The sequence below is a fragment of the Nothobranchius furzeri genome, chromosome 15 (genome assembly GCF_043380555.1).
Source record: "Nothobranchius furzeri strain GRZ-AD chromosome 15, NfurGRZ-RIMD1, whole genome shotgun sequence".
Classification (NCBI taxonomy): domain Eukaryota; kingdom Metazoa; phylum Chordata; class Actinopteri; order Cyprinodontiformes; family Nothobranchiidae; genus Nothobranchius; species Nothobranchius furzeri.
In genome coordinates, this window is record NC_091755.1 from 48,297,003 (window position 1) to 48,318,622 (window position 21,620).

General features: G+C 43.9%; 1 protein-coding gene across 3 annotated transcripts in view; it reads left to right on the forward strand.

Moving 5' to 3' along the window:
• Positions 1 to 21,620, forward strand: part of lamb2l (laminin, beta 2-like) — a 75,612-nt gene that overhangs the window by 31,183 nt on the left and 22,809 nt on the right. For all 3 annotated transcript variants that reach the window (XM_015968733.3, XM_015968734.3, XM_054746202.2), the window contains 6 exons: positions 4,948 to 5,117; positions 11,578 to 11,713; positions 11,822 to 11,895; positions 12,663 to 12,851; positions 17,326 to 17,389; positions 18,218 to 18,420. In XM_015968733.3, the coding sequence (XP_015824219.3) occupies positions 4,948 to 5,117; positions 11,578 to 11,713; positions 11,822 to 11,895; positions 12,663 to 12,851; positions 17,326 to 17,389; positions 18,218 to 18,420 (836 nt within the window). The remainder of the gene's footprint in view (positions 1 to 4,947; positions 5,118 to 11,577; positions 11,714 to 11,821; positions 11,896 to 12,662; positions 12,852 to 17,325; positions 17,390 to 18,217; positions 18,421 to 21,620) is intronic.

Sequence of the window (21,620 nt, forward strand, 5' to 3'; positions counted from 1 at the left end):
GAATTGGACTTATTCAAATGAACTCACGACGGGGAGAGCTGTTGTTGTTTTAGTGTCCAGAAGCTAACCGCTAGCATTAGCAACTCAAATGCACATCTGGAGCTCCTACAGGCCTGTTAGTCATGGAGATGAAACATCCATGTCCTTGACTCAAGCAAACCGAGTTAGTGGAAGTGGTGTTACTTTTATCCAATCAGAAGCAAGATGTCTAAAAGTCAAGAAATAAGACTCTAATAAGACTCCTCCCAATTGAAACACAGCTGTGATGTCACAGACCGGTCCTGCTGGGCTAGGGGTTTGTGGGCTTCTCTGTGCCCTGAGTTCTGCCTGCAAGGCATTCATCCCTATTAGAGACCACTGCATATATATTGGTTAACTCATTCACTGCCAGCCGTTTCCTGATCAGAAAAGCCCTTTGCTGCCAGTGTTTTTCAGCGTTTTCACACCTTTTTTTTGAAGAGTCACAGAATGTTGCGTGCTAAGATGATGTCAACGCCAAAACAACCAAAACAAAGAGGAGACTCACCTCTTACATCAAGAAGAATCTGCGAGTTTGGAGCTTTATCCATTCTTTCATAATCCGTTGTTGAATAGTGATCAGCAGAAGCTTTTCCAGTTCGCGCCTCGCTTTTTTTACAGCAGCGGCCCAAAACGATCTCATAACACAAGGATTGTCTGCTTCCTGATCATGTGACATGTGATGTATGCGGATGAAGATCGGCTTTAGAGCTGAGATGTTTGTTCTCACGGTGTGGGGGCTCGTCCGACGCCCACACAGTAAAAAAAAATGCATATGACGACTTTGGTCGTCATTGGGAGTGAACGGTTGGATTTGAAATTACGACTTTAGTCGTCAATTGGAGTAAATGAGTTAAACAAGTAATCCACTCCTTTAATCGTCTGTAAGGTCGTAGGGAGCTGCTTTCTGTCTCCATCAGTCAACTGAGTCAGAGGCGAGGGACATCACAGGGTCACACATCTAGGGTTTTTCTTATTATCCTGACACGCATGGTCTTGGTCTATGGGAGGAAACTGTAATACCAGGAGAAAACCCACACGTGCATAAGGAGAACATGCCGACTCCACAAAGAACAGGGATTTGAACCTTCAACCTTCTTTCTGCACACCAACAGTCCTACCAACTGCACTAACATGCAGCCCACAGAAGAAAGTGTTTGGGGCAAGAATCTACCATGGTAAAAATCGCTAACTGAAAATGTACTCAAAGTTAAAGTTACTTGTTACTTAGTTACTTTAGTAACTTTTGGAGGAAGAGTGTTCATTCTTGTGGCTGCGTTTGAATTTCACTGCTTTGTTCACCAGCATCAGCTCCAATAAACAACTAAGACCTGACCCAGAGTCAGCTGATGGGTGATTTTAACTCGAGTTCTGACCTAAACAGTTGGAAGTCACTGTTACACATCTAAAGTAATATTTGTGAGTATTCTATTACTTCATCTGAAGTATAATTTTTCCACTCTCAATAATTGGAATATCATTATTTAAGACATAAGACAAAAGTTATTGATATATTTAGTATATTCAGAATATCCATACATATTACCTAGAAAGGTGGCACACAATTGAACTTTAAGGACTTATTTAGTCTTTTTTGGAAACCTAATTTCTCTTGTATAATACTTTATTTTTATTTTAACTAGGGCTGCACAATATATCGTAAATATATCGTTATCGCGATATCAGCATGCACAATATGCATATCGCAAAGAACAGAAAAATATTCCAATGAATGGTCAGCTCAAATGTTTGCTACACGTAACGCATTCTGTATATCAAACGGAAGCATGATGTTTTTTTTAACAAATCAAATAGAGCTCCTCACCCATTTGGCCAATCGGGTGGGTTCTCATAGGTTCGATGCCCGCCCCTGAGGCGGATGGCACTTAATTTTGATGGTTAGCAAACACCTGAGTTAGCTTAGTTCTGCTCTTTCTGCTGATTCTGCCTTTCCCAGGATCCACGGATTGCCTTTTCATGTTAATTTTCTTTTTCCCTTTCCTACATCTTTTGCTTTTCTCATTTTGATGATTTATTTATTTATTTGTTTTTGATTATTTTTGTTCCTGAGTTAAGTTTTTATTGATCGCAAATAATATTGTCATCACAATATTAATCACTGTTATCGAATATCGCAGGTTTTCCTAATATCGTGCAGCCCTAATTTTTACCCAAACACTCCGCAAAGCTGTAATAGCCATAACAATCAAGTGGGGCTGTGCTTTTATTGTAGTGAAGGGTACACGCGTGCAGCTATGTTTTCCACTGAAGAGGCTCTTAATTGCACGTGAAATCATCTTTCCCATCATGCCTCAGCAGGTTCGCCTCCTCTCTGTTGTCTGAAGATCAAGATGAAGCTCTTTGATACGTCGTCCTTTTTCAGCCTCATGTCCTTAAAAGTCAGAAAGTCTTTTTAGAAGAAGAAAATATCATTTCTAAAGCACCTCTCAAGATTAAAATCACGAGGCGCTTCACAAAAACAAAAAATGTAACAAATATAAAAAAGAATTTAGAAAATGGTTAAAAAATATATTTAAAATGAGCCAAAAATAGACAATTATGATTAAAAAAATGTTAAGAGAGAGAGTGAATAGGAAAGAGGGAAATCAGTGGATCCTGAGGAAGGTGGAATAGGTGGGGAGAGCAGAATAAAGAGAGAGAGGTGAAGAAGGTCATACAAAAGCCAGCTTGAACAGGTGAGTCTTCAGCTGCTTTTTAAAGGAGTCCACTGAGTCCACTGATCTCAGGCTCAGGGGGAGAGAGGTCCAGAGTCTGGGGGCCACAGCAGCAAATGATCTGTCACCTTTGACCTTTAGCCTGGTGCTGCACAATCAGTAGGCTTTGATCACTGGACCTCAGGGACCTGCTGGGAGTGTAGGGACTGAGAAGATCACCAATGTAAGATGGTGCTTGTCCATGTAAGGCCCTATAGACCAGAACCAGGATCTTGAAATGAACCCTGAAGTTGACTGGCAGCCAGTGAAGCTGGAGGAGAAGCGGGGTGATGTGGGTGTGTTTGGAGGACTTGGTCAGAAGCCGAGCACAGGCGTTCTGAACCACCTGTAGACGGTTCAGGGAGGTTCTGCTCAGACACGTGAAAAGAGTGTTACAGTAGTCTAAGCGTGAGGAGATGAAGGTGTGGAGAACTGTCTCAAGTTCATTGCGGGACAGAATGGGACTCAGCTTAGCAATGTTCCTGAGTTGGAAGAAGGAAGAGCCAATAAGAAAACTGACATGAGAATCCAGGGTGAGAGCTGGGTCAAAGGTCACACCAAGATTCCTGACAGAAGGTTTGGTGTGAGAAGCAAGCTGACGAAGAGAGTCTCTGACTTTGGGAACCAGCTTGTCTGGGGCACAGATGAGGATCTCAGTCTTATCTTCATTCAGCTGAAGAAAGCTCCCACCATCCAGGTTTTGATAGAGTCTAAGCAGGTGTGTAACAGCTGCAGCTTAGACATCTCATGGGGCTTCAAGGAGATGTACAGTTGGATGTCATCCGCATAAAGATGGTAGGAGATTCCTTTGAAGGAGCTCAGGATGTGCTGAAGAGGAAGCAGATAGAGGAGGAAGCACAGAGGCCCCAGCACAGAACCTTGTGGGACACCATGGGTAAGGGAGGTGGTGGTGGACCTAAACTTGGAGACGGCCACAGAAAAGGAGCGCTCAGAGAGATGAGAGGAGAACCACTCCAGAGCAGATCCTGATAGACCTACCCAGTCTCTCAGCCTCTCCAGTAGCAGGTGATGGTCAACAGTGTCAAAGGCTGCAGTCAGGTCCAGCAGGACCAGAACAGAACAGTCCCCTGCATCACTGTGAGTCAGAAGGTAATTAGAGACCCTAAGAAGAGCTGTTTCAGTAGAATGAGCTCTACGAAAACCTGACTGGAAGCTATCATAGATGTTCTGTTCATCAAGAGCAGCTGTGAGTTGTTTAGCCACAACCTTTTCCAAGATCTTGGAGATGAACGGAAGTTTATGGGCCATTCCCATCTGTACCGGGTCGGCCCGGGCCGGGTAGCGTAGGTTGTTTACATATCTGGGTGGCCTGGTATTTTTCCGGGCCAACCAAGGCTCATTCTCAGCCCTCTTCTCGAGGGGGTCTGCTTCAGGCCGACCAGGGCCAACCACCCACTGCTGACAGCAAATTCACACCTTCCATTAGAGCAAGCCTCTGATTGGTGGGTAGAATCAGCCCACATGGGCTTAAGGCAAGGATGTGTGGACTCAACCGGGCCAGGCTGGGGCCGACTGGGGCTATCCGGCCTGGGCCGACCCGGTACAGATGGGAATGGCCCATTAGAGATGGGTCTGAAGCTGCTATGGAGAGAGGCGTCAAGACTCGGTTTTTAAGAAGCGGGTGGATTACAGCGTTCTTAAAGTAAGCAGGGACCTGACCAGAAACCAGAGAAGCATTAATTATAGAGAGCATGCTCAGACCGATGGACTGAAAAGCACTTTTAAGTTAAAGAATATGCAATGGTGATCTGAAATCTAAACGTCCTCAGGACAAACACTGTCAGCATTTAGACTCAGGGTAAAAACAAGGTCCAGAGTGTGCCCCCTGGTGTGTGTGGGGCCAGAAACATGCTGGGATGGTTTTAGTGGCAGGAAAGCTTCTTGAATCACCATCTTAATGAAACTCGGTGCACTTTGGACCTGGTAGGGTCTCTTCAGGCAAAATGGTCATATATGAAGGAAATAAAAAGGACATGCAGTCATTCACAACTAATTAAGGGTTCATAAAAGTTTCCATTCTGAGAACCCAGCAAGGTGCCGGTCGTGAAATCTGAAAGGTGGAAATCAGTTTTAGAAAAAGGAAAAAACAACAAACAGAAACTGAACTTTAAGACGAGCCGGGATAACAAACTCATCATTAACGACATTCATGTGAACACTGACTTGTGTGTTTTTATTGTGTTTCTGCTGACAGCTCTGGCTGCGTTTGGACAGGAAGTACCGTCCAACCCTCACGGCTGCACTGAGGGTAGCTGTTATCCTGCAACAGGAAACCTTTTGATTGGACGAGCGGCCAATTTAACCGCCACTTCCACCTGTGGCCTGCGCGGACCGGTGCAGTATTGCATCGTGAGCCATTTACAGGTAAGGAGATGACCCTGAAACCAGCAGGAAATGGACTGTCTGTTTTGAAGAGTCAGTGTTATAGTTTATACAGTGTTGTTCCCTCAGCATGTGAGTTAGTTTTAGCTTTTTAGATATTTCTAATTATTTTCGTAAATGATTATCCGGTTGTATTTTTACTTGGTTATTTTGCTTTTATCAACATCTTTTGATTTTTTTTCTCTCGTTTTTATTTATGGCCATGTACATTTTATGGCTGGCCATTGCTTGGGTCTGTAGTACAGCACTTTGGTTCGCCTGTGGTGGAAGGAAAGTGCTTTATAAATAAAGGCTGCTGCTGCTGCTGATTATGATGGAGCCAAACTCTCAGTATTGAACAGAACAAAGCTTTGGGACTGGAAGTGTTAGCAGGTCTTCATAGTGGATAATTACAGGTAAATGAAGCTGACTGACCTGCTGTATCACTTGTGGTTTAAATGGATCTCTTCACCGGTGGCGTTTTCTGGTGCAGCAACGGTGAAATGGCTCCTCCTCGTATGTGCTCAGATGGACACTGATTGTTATTCTGTCATCATTACTGTAAAAATTCCTGTTTTCATGCACCATCAGTCACTCTGCACGACTTCATCTGCATCTGTTTGTTTGTAGTGTGGTTTCCATGACCAAGGCCTTTCCAGGCCCATCCTAGCCCCTGGCGTTGACACAACCTGCCACACCCTCTTCAAACACAGCCTCTGGATCTGGATCTCTGCCCTGTAGCACACTAAACCTGCTCTTCCTCATGTCCAGTGTCTCTTTAGTTAGTCGGTTCGGTGACTGCTGGCATCTCTCCAGCAAACTCTAAAACCCCAACTTCTGAATGACCGTTTCCCTCTGAACAAAAGTGCTAATAGAAGAAGAAGAAGAAAGTATCATTTCTATAGCGCCTCTCAAGAGGCGTTTCACAAAAACAAAAAATGTAAGAATATAAAAAAGCATTTACAAAATGTTTAAAAGTATATTAAAATGAGCAAAAATAGGCAATTGTGATTAAAAAAATGTTAAGAAAGAGAGAGTGAATAGGAAAGAGGGAAATCAGTGGATCCTGAGGAAGGCGGAATAGGTGGGGAGAGCAGAATAAAGAGAGAGGGGTGAAGAAGGTCATACAAAAGCCAGCTTGAACAGTTGAGTCTTCAGCTGCTTTTTAGGCCCTGTCCACACGTAGCTGGGGATCTGCCAAAACGTAGATATTTTTCCACGTTGTGGCCTGTCATCCACACGAAAACGGAGTTTTTTCACACGAAAACAGATCTTTTTAAAATCTCCGGCCAAAGTGAAAATCTGCGTTTTCTCCGTTTTGGGTGTCTGCGTGTGGACGGACAAAGCCGGAGTTTTAATGTCCGCAACGTCACTTTCCGCGACAAAAAAATGCTGACATCACGTGTGCGACCTGTGTTTACACTAGCAGACAGCATGGATGCCCTCAGAGCTGCGCTCACTTTATCAATTGTCCAAGCACTTTTTGCTTGTTTGTTTTTGCAAGCGGAATTACTGCTCCTTGAGGAAGACGACAGACGGAGGACGAGGTTAAGAACGGGGAAAGTACTGACGCCTACAGGTCTGGCATGTCCTTAACAACGTATTTATCCAGGTACGTGTGGACAGTTTTTTTTTAAAACGAGGTGGTGTGGATGCAAGTTTTTGGAGGGGCGGATATTCGTTCAAAAAAACCCGGCTACGTGTGGACTAGGCCTTAAAGGAGACCACTGAGTCCACTGATCTCAGGCTCAGGGGGAGAGAGTTCCAGCGTCTGGGGGCCACATTAGCAGATGATCTGTCACCTTTGACCTTTAGCCTGGTGCGCTGCACAACCAGTAGGCTTTGATCACTGGATCTCAGGGACCTGCTGGGGGTGTAGGGATTAAGAAGATCACCAATGTAAGATGGTGCTTTTCCATGTAAGGCCCTATAGACCAGAACCAGGATCTTGAAATGAACCCTGAAGTTGACTGGCAGCCAGTGAAGCTGGAGGAGAAGCGGGGTGATGTGGGTGTGTTTGGAATAGTTACAGGATAAACATCTGTTTAGCCTCTTTTAGGGAACAGAGTCTGAATCGATGTTTACATTCAGCTCCTTTTGGGTGTCCAGTTTGGACAGTTTGCCCTGGAACACCGTACAGTTGGGTGTGATGTTATTCTCAAATTCGAGACTCTGTGCAACAATGCTGCGTGGGCCGGGCCGGTATACTCCCTCCCGGTCGGACAGCCGTCAGCCCGGGGAGTTGTCCGTGAGTTGCAAGCCCCTCCCCCCACTCTGGTGGCGGGACGGAGAAATGCCAGGGCTGAACTTTGGTCCTAGTCCTGGCCTCTGTGCAACAGCCTACCTCGCTCTACTCACTTAGAGTCGAGTAATGAGTAGGCCTGGTTCATACAGCAGGATTTAAAAAATGTCTGATGATTTTAAAATCATGACACCTCGCATTTAGCAATGAAACGTTACAGATCTAACAGTTCTGGTGCTAGAGTGTGTGGTGTGCAGCCACACATCAAAAACCAGCTCCACGTGGACACTCCCCCCTGAGAGTTAAGACCTAAACCATCGTAGGAACAGTCCGGTAATGCCAACCTGCTGCTCCAGGTGATTGATTAAAATGTTGTGCTCCACTGTATCAAAGCTGCTGTCAGGTCTAAAAGTCAAAGGATCACTGCATCTCCCCAAAGCTGCTTTTACAGGACCGTAGCGTTTGCAACACGGGACTCGCCGCGGCTCCCTGGGGTGGATTTTGGCATTTATAGTAGCAAAGCTGAAGCTAGAATAAACTGCTATCAGGCACCTCTCAAACCAAGACGGGATAAAGGGAGGTGATGTACAGGGTCGCGCGTTCAGCGTCAGTCGGAAGACACGTCAGACTGATGAAATTTCTTTTTCAGGACCTTTAGCTTTGATGTGATCTGCTTTTTGTCCCGCTTGACGCCCCGCTCAGCCAGTGCTTTCACCACTCTGTCGAACAGCTGGCTGTCTCTCACCGTCCCCGTAAAAAGGCGTCTAATCTGTTCGTCCGCTCGCGCATGACCAAAAGCTCCATGGTCTCCGCTTCTGTCCAGTTTGCTATGTTGTAGGTGGTTGAAAGAAACTAGTGAGAGGCCCTGCTTATCTGTGTTTATATCGCTTCCGGCCGGCACTCGGCGCGCAGCATACGTCGCTAACGCGACCACTCTCTTTTGCGGGGGGGCCTCCCACAGTCGCTCCAAAGGGATTAGCGGGGCTGACAAGCGTTTAGCCATCAAAGGCGAGGGGCTCATGCGTCAATATTACTACGAGGCTAAGCACATCAGAATCGAGTTTTATCACCTTTCCCCTTTGCTCCTTGCCGCATTTACGAGACCCGCAAATTGGGATTTATCACTCAGTAATGACGCGATGGTCTGTCTTATAAAAGAGGCTCAAGTTTTAGCTAAAAGAGCTGACTCTGTGTTTTTGAAGGGCTTTAAACCCAGACTGGTAGACTTCCACGAAGTGCTTCATTCAGTTCTAAGTCTTTAATTAAAAGTACTGAAGCTATTTTGTGGTAATGTTGTTCCACAGCTAGGATTGTGCTAAAATCTAGAGTTCATGAATGAAACTCTAAATGTTGTGAAGTTTAAACCCGGTGCTGTTAGAAGGCTTTGCCTCACCTCTACAAACCCGTGTTTCCTCACATTACACTCTTGGCATGTTCACCGCCATGTTTACATTCATTCCTCTTGCATCCGTGCGTTTTTGTGTTCCTGCATGTTTGCGCATGCACTTCTATTGCCTCGGGGCAGGAATATTCACTACCGCCAACTTCCAGGTGAACATAATTGACATTCCCTGAGGAGAGGCCTCCTGCTACAGTACAAGGCAGGACACGGTGACAACCTGGTATGTGTGAAGATATGTTGGAGGCCCACCAAACGTTCGTTTCCCAGATTTTAAAACCGTTTGTGTTTGACATCCATCTTTCATTCAGAGATTTCCTCCTTTGCCAGAGCAAATTGCAGGAATTCCACGGAGTTGCTGCGTTTCAGTTGGAATTTTTTGGTCAGCCTTCAGACTCACCCATTACGTGTAAATAAATCCGTACCTATTGTGTGTTATTTGTCTTTGTTGTGCAATTTTGACACGTGAAGCAGGGGGTGGAGAAGAAGACTTAAGAAAATAATATGCTTGGAAACTAAGTACGGGAAAGGTCTCAGATTTAGAGCTGAACCAACATAATAAAGGAGCTGGCATGTCCCTTTTTTCCCTCCTAAAAATCACCGTGGCATTGGACAAAGAAGGGTTGTCAAATAGGCATCAGAGTGAAACTGGTGTGAGCAGAAAGTCTTATTAAGCTGACCAGGCATGACTAATTAGATACTTAAAAAAAGAGCAGAAAAGAGGAAGAGAAGGTCAAGAAACCGTAGGAAATACCAGACACCCGACGCAGCTTTAGGTCTTAACAGGTGAGAAGAGTGCAGTGTTACGTCTTTATTCTAAGAACCATTCATTTATTGTCTCTGAACTGGGGTCAGTAGTTCCTTTCAAGAGTTCGCTTCATCCATCTTGTAATCAAATGATCAGAAAAGGCGTGAAAGACGTGATTTTCCAAAAGGCGAAAGGCATTCATGCCGTAAAGCACATTTATGTGAGGTCAAAAAGGACAGGCGAGGACGAGCACACATGCAAAGGAGGGTTTTGTGTGCACATCTTGTCACGCACATGCATGTGCACGCTTTCGTTACGGTGCTTGGCTGAATCTCTAACAGCCATGTTGCTGTTGGCAGCTTAATCGCCCTTGACAACAGCCTAATTAAGAGACGCTGTCCTGGAATCCACTGGTTCTCTGTGCCAACCTCCCCTCATCTTCCTGTTTAGCCCTCTTTCCCTCCATCTGCTCCCCTCTTCTGGCCACTTTACCCACTCTCTCATTGATGCTGCTCTGGGGATGACACTTAGCACCTTGAGGGAAGTAGCTCAGCGTTGGACTCCAAAGAGATCAGAATCAGAATCAGAAAAGGTTTATTGCCATTGTTAGTGAACAAACGATTCACAAACTAGGAACTTGCTTCGGTACTAACGTGCTACATATAACATGAATAATATAATTAAAAAATAGAATAAAGTAGAATAAAATATAATAAACCAGCATAAAACTTTGCTATAAAAAATGGCAGGTAAAGGTAATATGGCCGATAACGTGACGTTATGTCAAGTACCGAAGACGAGCATGGTTTTTTGTTTATAAGCTGTTCACAAGTCTAACGGCAGATGGAAAGAAGCTGTTCTTATGGCGAGAGGTTCTGGTCCGGACGGACCGTAACCTCCTGCCTGAGGGAAGAGGCTCAAAAAGTCTGTGACCCGGGTGAGAAGGGTCAGCTGCTATCCGACCTGCACGCCCACGAGTTCTGGAGACGTACAGGTCCTGGAGAGATGGAAGGCTGCAGCCAATCACCTTCTCAGCAGAGCGCACAATGCGCTGCAGTCTGTGTTTGTCCCTCACTGTGGCTCCAGCGTACCACACAGCGATGGAGGAAGTGAGGATGGACTCAATGATGGCCGTGTAAAACTGCACCATCATCTGGGCCGGCAGCTTGGCCTTTTTCAACTGCCGCAGAAAGTACATCCTCTGCTGGGCCTTTTTGATCAGGGAGCTGATGGATGGCTCCCACCTAAGGTCATGTGTGATGGTGGTTCCGAGGAAGCGGAAGGAGTCCACAGTGGTGACGGGGGTGTCCGTCAGGACGAGGGGGAGAGATGGGGCTGTGACTTTCCTGAAGTCCACAATCATCTCCACTGTCTTCTGAGCATTGAGCTCCAGGTTGTTGCTGCTGCACCAGTACACCAGCCGTTCCACCTCTCTCCTGTTGGCGGACTCATCACCGTCAGAGATGAGCCCGATGAGGGTGGTGTCGTCCGCAAACTTGATCAGTTTAACAGAGTCATGGCTCAAGGTGCAGCAGTTTGTGTACAGGGAGAAGAGCAGAGGAGAAAGTACACACCCCTGTGGCACAAAGAGATGTGTTTTCCCTGACTTCAGTGTCCCACATGTGCAACAGTCCAGGTTGTCCTCTGAAAGACCCAAAACCCTGATTCCTGAAATGCACCACTGTTTTAATGAAAAGAGCTTTTAGTCGTGGTTTTTGGAATTAGTTTTGATCTTTATTGGTTCACAAATGTCTCCGGCGCTCTGCCTTTCTCGTGTTTCTCCTCTCTCCATTCTTCTTTCTTCATTTGTGTCTTATCCACTGAAGACGCAGACAGACTCTTACGACTCAAATGCCATTTAAACAAAAATTTCTGAAGCCACTGTGATTATCTCTCTTTTTTTTTCCTTTTGTCAACATCCGGACAACAAAAGGAGGGAAGACGTTCTCAGACAGCAGACACGTTTGGATATTCTGGGCCACCTTGCACATCGGAGTCCAGCTGCAGCACAAAGACACAATAAAAATGCAGATCGCCCTAAATCAGTAAGAACCTGTGTTTTCTGCCCGGACAGGAGCCAGACAAGTGTTTTGAGTGTGACTCCCGGCATCCCTATGATTCGTACCGCCACAGGAACAGTCACCGCATCGACAATGTCATCTACCTCATGGATAGCGATGGAGACCACACCTGGTGGCAGTCCATCAACGGTGTGTATTTACTCCACAGTAGACAAACGACTGCTGCTTGATTAAGGTTTAACAACAGGTGTAGACTGATGAAGATATAAAAATTTATGGATTTTGTGTCCTTTCCAGGGAAGGAGGATGTCAGCGTCAGACTCAACCTGGAGGCTGAATTCCACTTCACACACCTCATCATGAAGTTCAAAGTACCCATGCTTTCTTTATTTTATGTGTGCTTGTGGATCTCTGATGGTGGCTTCATCAGATTAAGGGCGCCCCCAAGGGGTGGCCAGGGGTGGCCATGACCACCCCTAGAAAAGTCAGCTTTAATAAATCATGTTAATGTTCAGTCAAAGCATATATTGATCTTGTTTATTCAAGATATAATTGTAAAACCAAATTAAAATAATAAAATTAATAATTAAATAATTCATAATTAATGAAATAATCAGAAAAAAAATGGAGGCACTGCTCGCCATTTAAAAAAAGTTTTTATCTCCATAGTTTTTTTTTGTGAACACAGCAACAGGTGAGTTAACCTGAAAAAATAAAGTTGTAAATTAAATTTGGAATAACATTTTAAATAACTGAAATGCTCTTTTCTGAAATGTTTGTTTTGTAAAATTGAAGTAAAATGTTTTGGATACGTACTGCTTTTTTAATATAAATGAATAAAGGAGCAATGCAGCACATCGCCACAGGCTAAATTCTGTGTGCCACCCCAAAAATTAGGGGTGGCCAGATGGGGCCAAACTATCAAATTTTTCTGGAGGCGCCCCTGCATCAGACCAGTTCCTTTCATCTTTAACGAACACTACATTTCAGCTAAATTTAAATTTCCCTCGCTGTGAGTCATTTATCTGTTGGAAGAGCTGACGCTAGATAAATAAATCACTCTGACAAGCTGTCACAAACGTTCTGTGTTGTCCAAACATTTGGCTCGACTTAAACTTGTGCTACTGTATTCTGTTAGACTTTCCGACCTGCAGCTATGATCATTGAACGTTCAGCGGATTTTGGTCGGACATGGCGGCCTTACCGTTACTTCGCCTCCAACTGCACCAGAACTTTCCCCAGGATCCCAGCCAAGAGCTTGCACCAAATAAACGACGTCATCTGTGAGGAGCGCTACTCTGACATCGAGCCCTCAACAAATGGAGAGGTGAGCATAACGAAGCATCCACGGCATGTTTTAAAAATCCAGCAGCTTTATTCTTAAAAGACCCTTGAAGCAGTTTTTTTTTATTTTACAGAGGAAACAAAAGCAACCTTTTGGTGAATTATTAATGCAAACACACGAAACAGATCCTTTTCTTTTAGTTTTTCCATGGATAATTGTCTGTGATCCCTATTGGCACAATTCTGTTGAGCGTTAGAGGCGGTGCTGTTACCAATACTTTGGGTGTTTCTCAATGCCAAGGAACCTTGCCTTGATGTCTTGGCCCCGCCCCGGTTGCCTTGGAGATACGTCATCGGGAGCCGCCAAGACGTGTTCCAATCTTCATGTTCTACCGAGGCGTGTGTTCTCCGTTTGTTAGCCATTTAGCTAGCTGAGTGAGGATACATGGGAGGTGTCTTGTAGCCTAGCCTTGGTCAAAAATTACCCACAATACACCGCGGTATTTTCAAAAGGATGGTGGATCAGAAGCCAGCAGCTACTTCGGGGACAATTTTCAAATTTAAAAGTAAGTCGGCTAATTTAAAATGTTTTTTTTTAGATCCAAAGAAGTTATCTATGGTTGGTTAGTTGCTTAGTAGTTGCAGCTTCAGTGGCTAGCGGGTAATAACTCACTTATATATTTAATTAAATAAACATATACACAATTTAAAAAGTAAAAGGCTCATTATATATTTATATTGAAACTAATACGTATAAAATATAACGTCTCCCGTGTCACGTGATGATAAGTGACCGCCGTGGAAGCCACGGTCACGTGATGCAAGTCTGTTCCATTTAACCGTTTTCTTTGACCAAGGAAGGACAGTATCCTCATAAGCAAGGCGCCTGGCCTCGCAAGGCAAGGTTCCTTGGCATTGAGAAACACGCTTTGTCTTGACTTTCCCAGAAGCTGGAATGGGATGATGCCACACATGAATGAATCCAGCCAGAAAACATTTTCAGTGCAAACCTAGATCCAGAAAACATTTTCAGTGCAAACCTAGATCCAGAAAACATTTTCAGTGCAAACCTAGATCCATAAACATAAGCCGAACAGTTTTGTATGTGTTGTTTATTGAATGTTACAAAAATAGACAGTCTAAATATTGTTTAAATGTCAACCATCACCACTTTTGTATTCCAACAAGCAGCCATGATGGAATTGGAAGTCGAGGCTTGTGCAAAACTTCTGATTTTCCCAGTCAGACTTCTGGAATAATTCCAGTTGGTTTGCAATCCTTATGAGTTCAAAAGGAGCACAAGTTGCATCAAGTGGCTGGTAAATGAATCCTAATGACCTGATCAAACCTGGGCTTACGTGTCGGTCTGCTCTTTATCGGTACGTTTCTTTTTAAATAGCAGGCTTGACGCATTTGTGTCAACAACAACTTTGTTTGGGCTTTTCCCGCTGCCGCATGTCGCCTCCCGTGTGTCAGGTCATCAAGGCGAAAACGAAGACTTTCACTGATCGATGTCGTTTGTCGCCTCTCGCGAGTCGAGCCCATTAATACTGATGCATTCAAACTGCCAACCAGGGCAGCAGGAGCTCAGGAGGTAAAGCGGGTTGCCTTGTGATCAGAGGGTTGCAGGCGCAATTCCAGCTCCCGCCAGGGGCATTCTGATGTTGTGTCCTTGGGCAAGACACTTCACCCAACTTGGCTGTGTTGGTGGTGGTCAGAGGGGCTGATGGCAGCCTTGTCAGACCACCCAAGGGCGCGTCGTTTGGAATCGTAGGATGTCCAAGAAAGATCCCACCTTTCTGGCCTCTGATTGGCTAGAAGGGCTCAACTACGATTAGCTATTTCATGTAACAGCAAACCGAGATCCCTCGCTGCAGGGTTTTTATGTCTGCAGCAGCGACCGTCGAAAGAGATCTTGAGGAGCTTTCAGAAGAAAATGTGGATTTAGCGCCATAACAATCATTCCGTCCTGCTTTGCAACAAAACTGCTCCAGTTTCTTTCATGAAAGAACCTGAAAACTTCAAATGTGAACTGTAATGAATTAAATTACATGTTATTTAATAAGCCATAAGGCGTAGGATTCCATAGGAAATATGAAATCCACCTTATGGAATGTGAGGTTATTTTAATTGGAACTTTTTGATGCAGGGATTAGATAACAGCTTCGTATTCACTCAGAGACAACAGAAGAGAGAGAGTCGCGATTAGAAGTTTAAGAATTTTATTACTAACATATTAAACTAGACTGACTTTAAACACTAAATGTATGGTGTAACTAAGGTGAATGAGACGGAGAATGGTGTAGTGTGGAATGTTGCTCAGAACCAGCAAATCCGAAGCTGCACTTAGTTCTGATGGGAACTGAAGATGATGTCTTCGCATTAAGCTTTGATTAGGAGATTCATAAACACATTTGACGCCATTTGTCGACCTACATACCCTTAGCGGAAGTCCCCATTAGATCAGGAATGTCGAGGTCCAGCTTGACCTTTTCTGAACCGCAGCCGGTAGGAAAAGCATCGGTTGACGACCAGACCACTCTGTGAGATGCTCCCGGGTCAGGACAATGTTAGCGTCTGGTGAGACCCGAGCCTGGGTCTTGATTGTTCAGCTTTTATTCTGAAAGGAGCCGTTACAGCAGTTTGAACAGCAACAAATTTTCCAGTTTGTCGTTGGTTCTTTGGGTTGAAGAGGAGAGTTACGGATTGGCCACTCCGTCACTTTCTCTGGAACGCTTTGAACTGGCGTTAGAGATGACATGGCATGCGCATGCTCCCCCGGGTGGTGCCACCTTGAGTGTGTTCTGCACCTTTTGTTCTGGAGCAGCGCCTGGATCTCTGGGACTTGGAGCTCCCTCCGTCTCCTACACATCTTTGAGGGGCAGATCTGTGGTCCCTCACACTCTCTATTGGACGCTTTTATAGAGAAACCTTACATAAACAAGCGCGTGTACACACACAGGTGCTCACATGGTGCTCTCAAAAGTATGGGCTTTGGCACGTTCAACACATGTCTTAAGGCTGTCGTTGCCACTAAATGCACTATGATTTATTATCGTTTGATTGGTCAGTTAAACAATGTTGATTTTATATTTCATCATCAGGCAGTGATAGCTTGCTCCTGATGTATTGTTGTGTCCCATTTGTTTCCTATTCTTTATCTTTCTGCAGGTCTAGAAGCAGACTCTTGTTCATTATTGTTTATTTTTGTAAAAAAAAAAAAAAAACTGAGAGAGAGAGATGACATGGCATAGTTTTATACTTCGGATGTTTTGGTTTATGGTCGAATGAAAATTTGGCAGAGTTACCAAACACCATCAAAACCATGCCTCCGTCAGATCTGGCAGATTCTGATTGGATCAGTGAAAGTAATGTGTCATGTCTTTTAACGCTACGTGAAATCAGTCCTGTTGGAACATTTAAAGTCATAGTACCTTTATATTCTATAGGATTATAATAAAGTAATTAATATTTTGATCTCACAGGTCGGTCACATCTTATTCATAGACTAACACTTTGCGTGATTAGCTTTATTAAAATAGAGGTCTTTGATTAATTTAAAGAAAAGAGTCCATTCTTCATTCTTCTGCTGAGCTGAAAATAAGCAGGTTAGCATGAGACCTTGAGACTATCTCTCATGCAGACTAGTCCTGTGTCAGAGGAGGGGGGTAAACAGTCATTTCATTCTGTTACAGAACTTATAATAAACCTTGTTGCATTTATCACACATTTGGACTGACTTTATATCTGTTTACACTCGTAATATTAATAAGATCTTTTTGTTATTCTAGAAGAGAAACAGACCTGCTGCACACAGCTGGGCCAAATAGGGCAGTTTTATTATATTTCATACCCAGGTAGGGCACATGTGTTTATCCTATGTACTAAGAACATCAATGCTTCAGACCCAACAGATATGATGCAAGTCCAACTGTGTGATAAATGTAACAAGAATTGATTATAAGTTCAAATTTAATGTTTTTCAGGGTCTTTTAATTAAGAGAAACAGAAAAAAATATTTAGCAGAACAGGACAGAAAGGTTTTTATAGCACTAAGTTCATATTTTCTTCACTAAACTCCCCAAGATCTGGCTGCAGACGTAAAAACCTGCAGCGAGGAAAGACAGTTTGCAGTTACATGAAATAGCCAATCGTAGTAGAACTCTTCCAGCCAATCAGAGGCAAGAAAGGCAGGATCTTCCTCGGACATCCTAAGATTCCAAATTAGTGTAATTATTAATTAATAATAATAATAATAATAATAATAATAAGTAATAAATGGGAGAAAATATTGTAAAAAATTAAACGAACAAGGAAAAATTTAACTTCCTTTGTTCATTAAAAACCTTTAAAATCAGGATGGAATGCCGTGTTTAACACCCATTTATAACTTTTACTTTGACAATATATGTTTTTATTTTTCTGACATAATGGATTGAAATGATTTGAGCTTTAATCTCTGAGGTTAATGTGATTTTTTTTTCTGAATTTCTCCACTTTTTAAATGTGGACTGAAGGTCATTTTCAAAGTTCTGGATCCTGCAATTCCAGTGGAAGACCCTTACAGCCTGGACATCCAAGGTGTGTGTGTGTGTGTGTGTGTGTGTGTGGTTTTTAAATTGTGCTTCTGTTATCTGCGACCTTTTTCTGTTCCTGGAATCCCCTTTTTTGTTTCCACGCTTTAGTGGATCTTTTGTTTGCTCTGGCTTTGTCGTGTAGACTGATTACTTCTGTGTCAACAACATTTGTTTGTCTTGATTTTGGAATTAAATGGTGATTCTGTTTGTAGCTGAGTGAAAACGGAAACTCTCAGTTAATACTAATTTACTACAAATAATTTCAGGATGTTGCATCACTGTTTAAAGGGTGGAGTCTTGCTTCACCCACTGGACATGCGGGGAAAAAGAAAAGCTCCACAGATCCACGACACATCTGGACGGGGAAGGCTGTTGGCTTAGCGTCCAGGATGGAGTAGAACACTTCTAGGCTAGTAGAAACTAACTGTTAGTATTAGCAACTCCACCACACAGCAGAACTTCTTCAGACTTGTGTTATTTGTGGAGATAAGACATCAACATGAAGAGTGAATGGAGTCAGTGGTAGAGTCGTGTTGCTGTTAGCCAATCAGAGGAGAGATAACAGAATATCCCCCCCCCCAACCCTTTCAGATAACTCCTACTTCCTGAAACAAGGGTGCCAGAGCTTTTTTTCCATAGAGATTCACTCATAAGGGATTCATCTACACCAGCGACCACAGTAACTGTGTGTAAAAAACACGAATGAATGAGTTTTAAAATACTTCTCTATTGTGTTGTTTTCCCAAACAAATAATACAAAATAAAAAAGTAAGTCAAGAAAAAAACAAAAGTTTTAGAGAAGATCCATCTTCAGTGTTATTTATTTTCACAGAACTTCTGCGAATCACCAACCTGCGAATCAACTTCACAAAGCTCAACACTTTGGGAGATGACCTGCTTGACCGTCGCTCAGACGTGTTGCAAAAGTATTACTACGCCATTTATGAGCTGGTGGTCCGAGGGAGCTGCTTCTGTTACGGCCACGCTTCAGAGTGCGCCCCGGTACCAGGAGTGAACACTCGGGAGAGTGGGATGGTGAGTTATCGCACCATAGTTGTGTTTACTACAGGCTGACAAGCACGCTGGTAAAGAATAGGATAAACTACCGACCACTTGGGCAGAAATCAGGAATCTTTATGTCCAAAATCATCCAAACCTTGATCTGATCTCAAGCCTGAACACGTTTTTCTGCCGTGTATCGAGTCTGATCTCAGACGTTGTTGAGCTCAACTTCAAGTAGACTTTCTGCCACAGGAGGATTGATTGATCTGAATATCCGTAGTTTTGGTACAAACATTATTATAATCAATCAAACTTTATTTATATAGCACTTAATCATGCAATACAAGCAACTCAAAGTGTTTAACAAATTAAAAAGGCTCCGCATGCCCACATTCCCTCCCATCCCCAGAATTTAAAAAACAGTCTGACAATAAAAAAAACCTTCACAACACTCATCCTTCGGCATGCACACACACACACACATACACGTGCACACGCACACATACACACATGCCAGCCCCCCCCCCCACCCGGAAAAAAACACGATGGGTTGAGATCAGATGAGCCAGACCAGCTAAGATGAGGATAAGGAAACGCCATCAGGGGAGCCATCCGCCCCGACAGCAGCAGATCCACGGCAGCAGCCGAGGCACCGATATAGGGCGCCCAGGGCAGGGAGGGCCTAGACCCCCACCTCCACCCAGGCACACCTGGAAAGCACCCAGGCCACCACAGCTGACCACCGCCCCCGGGGCAGAGGGCTCCCACAGAGGAGATACTGGAAAAGGGTTAAATTAAGGCTAAAATATAAAATCATAAGAGCTAAAAGGAGAATTGTAATATAAAAAGTTACATAGATATTAAAATAATGTTGATCATAAATCTATGGTAAAAAGACTCTGTTTGAAAATAGCACGTATAAAGAAATAATACATAAAATAAATAAATGGATAAATGACCTAATTAATTAATTTATTCATTTAAAACGTGATAGTAATCAATTAACCCTCCCACTGTCTTTATGGGTGACCCCGCGAGGAAAGTTGACCATTGAGCAGGGTTGATGGTTTATCCCTTGAGGTCCACATGGAAGGGGTGAGGTGGTGCTCACTCCTCACCCCTGCCATGTGGACCTCAAGGGATAAACCATCAACCCTGCTCAATGGTCAACTTTCCTCACGGGGTCACCCATTAGGACAGTGGGAGGGTTATAAGCTAAGCCAGGGATTCCCAAAGTGTGGTGCGTGAGCTGCCGCTAGGGGGTGCGCGAGGTGAAAAGTGTAATGGCTGCGGAGCTCAGAGAAGTCTGTCATATGTCACCATTATTGTAGAAACCCATTTGTGGGTGGGCCAAAGAAAAAGTAAGTGGGCACAATAAATTTAATTGAAAACAAGTATATTTTTGCGCGCGTGTCCTCCACATGTGCCATAGCTTCATAATAACAATGCGTCGAGCTTCAGCACTCTGGCCTGCGCACGCCGATATGTTCCGTATTTGATCATTTTAACGGTGTTGGAGAAATCTGAAGGTGGCGAGTCTTTCTGGCAGATTGTAATTAACACCTGTCTCATGCAGGTGTTCTGATTGTAAACCTCACACACAGAACATTGTGGATGTAACAAAATAACAAAAAATGATTCCCATTCAGGCTATTGACAGCGCGCTGAAGATCTGAAGTTCAGAGTGCGTCTGTCAGAGGTCAGACGTGTTCCAGCGGAACCACGGCTCACGGGTGCACATGTGAGCACATCTGGGCTGGGCAGAAGTTTAAATAGCGCCAATAACGAGACGCGGTGACTTGAGCGGCTGTGCCACAGCGCGCGCACACACACAGATTCAATAATCGCGCACGCTGCTTTAACTCCGGCGCGCCGTCAGACTGAAGGCAGAAATGAACGCTGCCTCCACCACGATAAAAACTTTTAAGAGGTTATTTTTCATTCAAGGTCAAATTAAGATATTAGCTTCTGGGATGAGTCGGGTCCGCTCCAGCCAGTGACTCCTCATGAACCTGACCACAAGTTCTGTCACTGATTCCAGTCAGCGTGGCAGCGGATCGCAGATTCAGCCACACCATAAAACAGCAATAAGTCGGTCTGAGGTAAAAGTGAACATCATGGCTATATCTTGTCCCCTATAGACATTTGATTACGCACAAGTAGGTGATCAGTTCAGGTTTACGCAGAGCAGAAGGAAGGAGAGAGCTCTGGCCGCACAGGTTAAACGTTCCTACTTTAAGAAAACCGTTAAATTGCATTGTTTATGTGCTACCTGGGCACTCCAAATATTTATTTAAAATGAAATCAAAGGAAATTGTAATGGTATCGAATGTTTATTAATTACTATTTAAAAAATGAAAGTGATGGGGAATTTTTTTAACCCTGTCTGTTTAGCTTGACATCTGATATATATATATATATATATATATATATATATATATATATATATATATATATAGAGAGAGAGAGAGAGAGAGAGAGAGAGAGAGCCATGCCCCGATGTGGGGGCGGGGGCGTCGACATGGTCAGGACATAGAAGGGGGTGCGCGGCTAAATAAGTTTGGGAACCACTGAGCTAAGCTAAAAAGACTGGTCTTTAGCCTGTTTCTAAAAACATGAACGTTCTCTGCGGCCCTGAGTTCCTCTGACAACTCATTCCAGAGGCGAGGACCGTAGTACTGGAAGGACGCCTCGCCGTGAAAGAGTCCTGACTTTAGGGATGACAAGGAGACGGCTGCCAGAGGAGCGCAGTGACCGTGTGGGCTCATACGGTATAAGCAGTTCTGAAAGATAAGAAGGCCCAAGACCGTTAAGACACTTAAAAACCGTTAAAAGTATCAGTACTGAGTCTATGCTAAAGGGATGAGACGGATACTTTATTGGAGTTTCTCTTGTTTAATTTGGGAGAATTCCTCATGCATTTAGACTTCCTCACAGACTCTGGTAGTTCATCTTCTCTCTCCAGTGCCTCACTCCGCTTTCTTAGAGAACAATTGTTACTGCAAATGTTCAAAAGCCATACTAGGCAACTTTTTATATTTTTTAGTTATTTTTAGGCCATTATGTCCTAAAATGGCCCTTTCCAGTGGTCATGGAATGTCTGTCAGACCCCACCTGTGGCCAGAATACCGCACTTGCAACTTAAGAGTAGTTGGCCGCTCCCCGTTAGTCTTGGTAAAGTGGAGCTGAGACGTGCTGCTTCCAGCATGTTTCCTGCAGGTTTTAGATCTTGA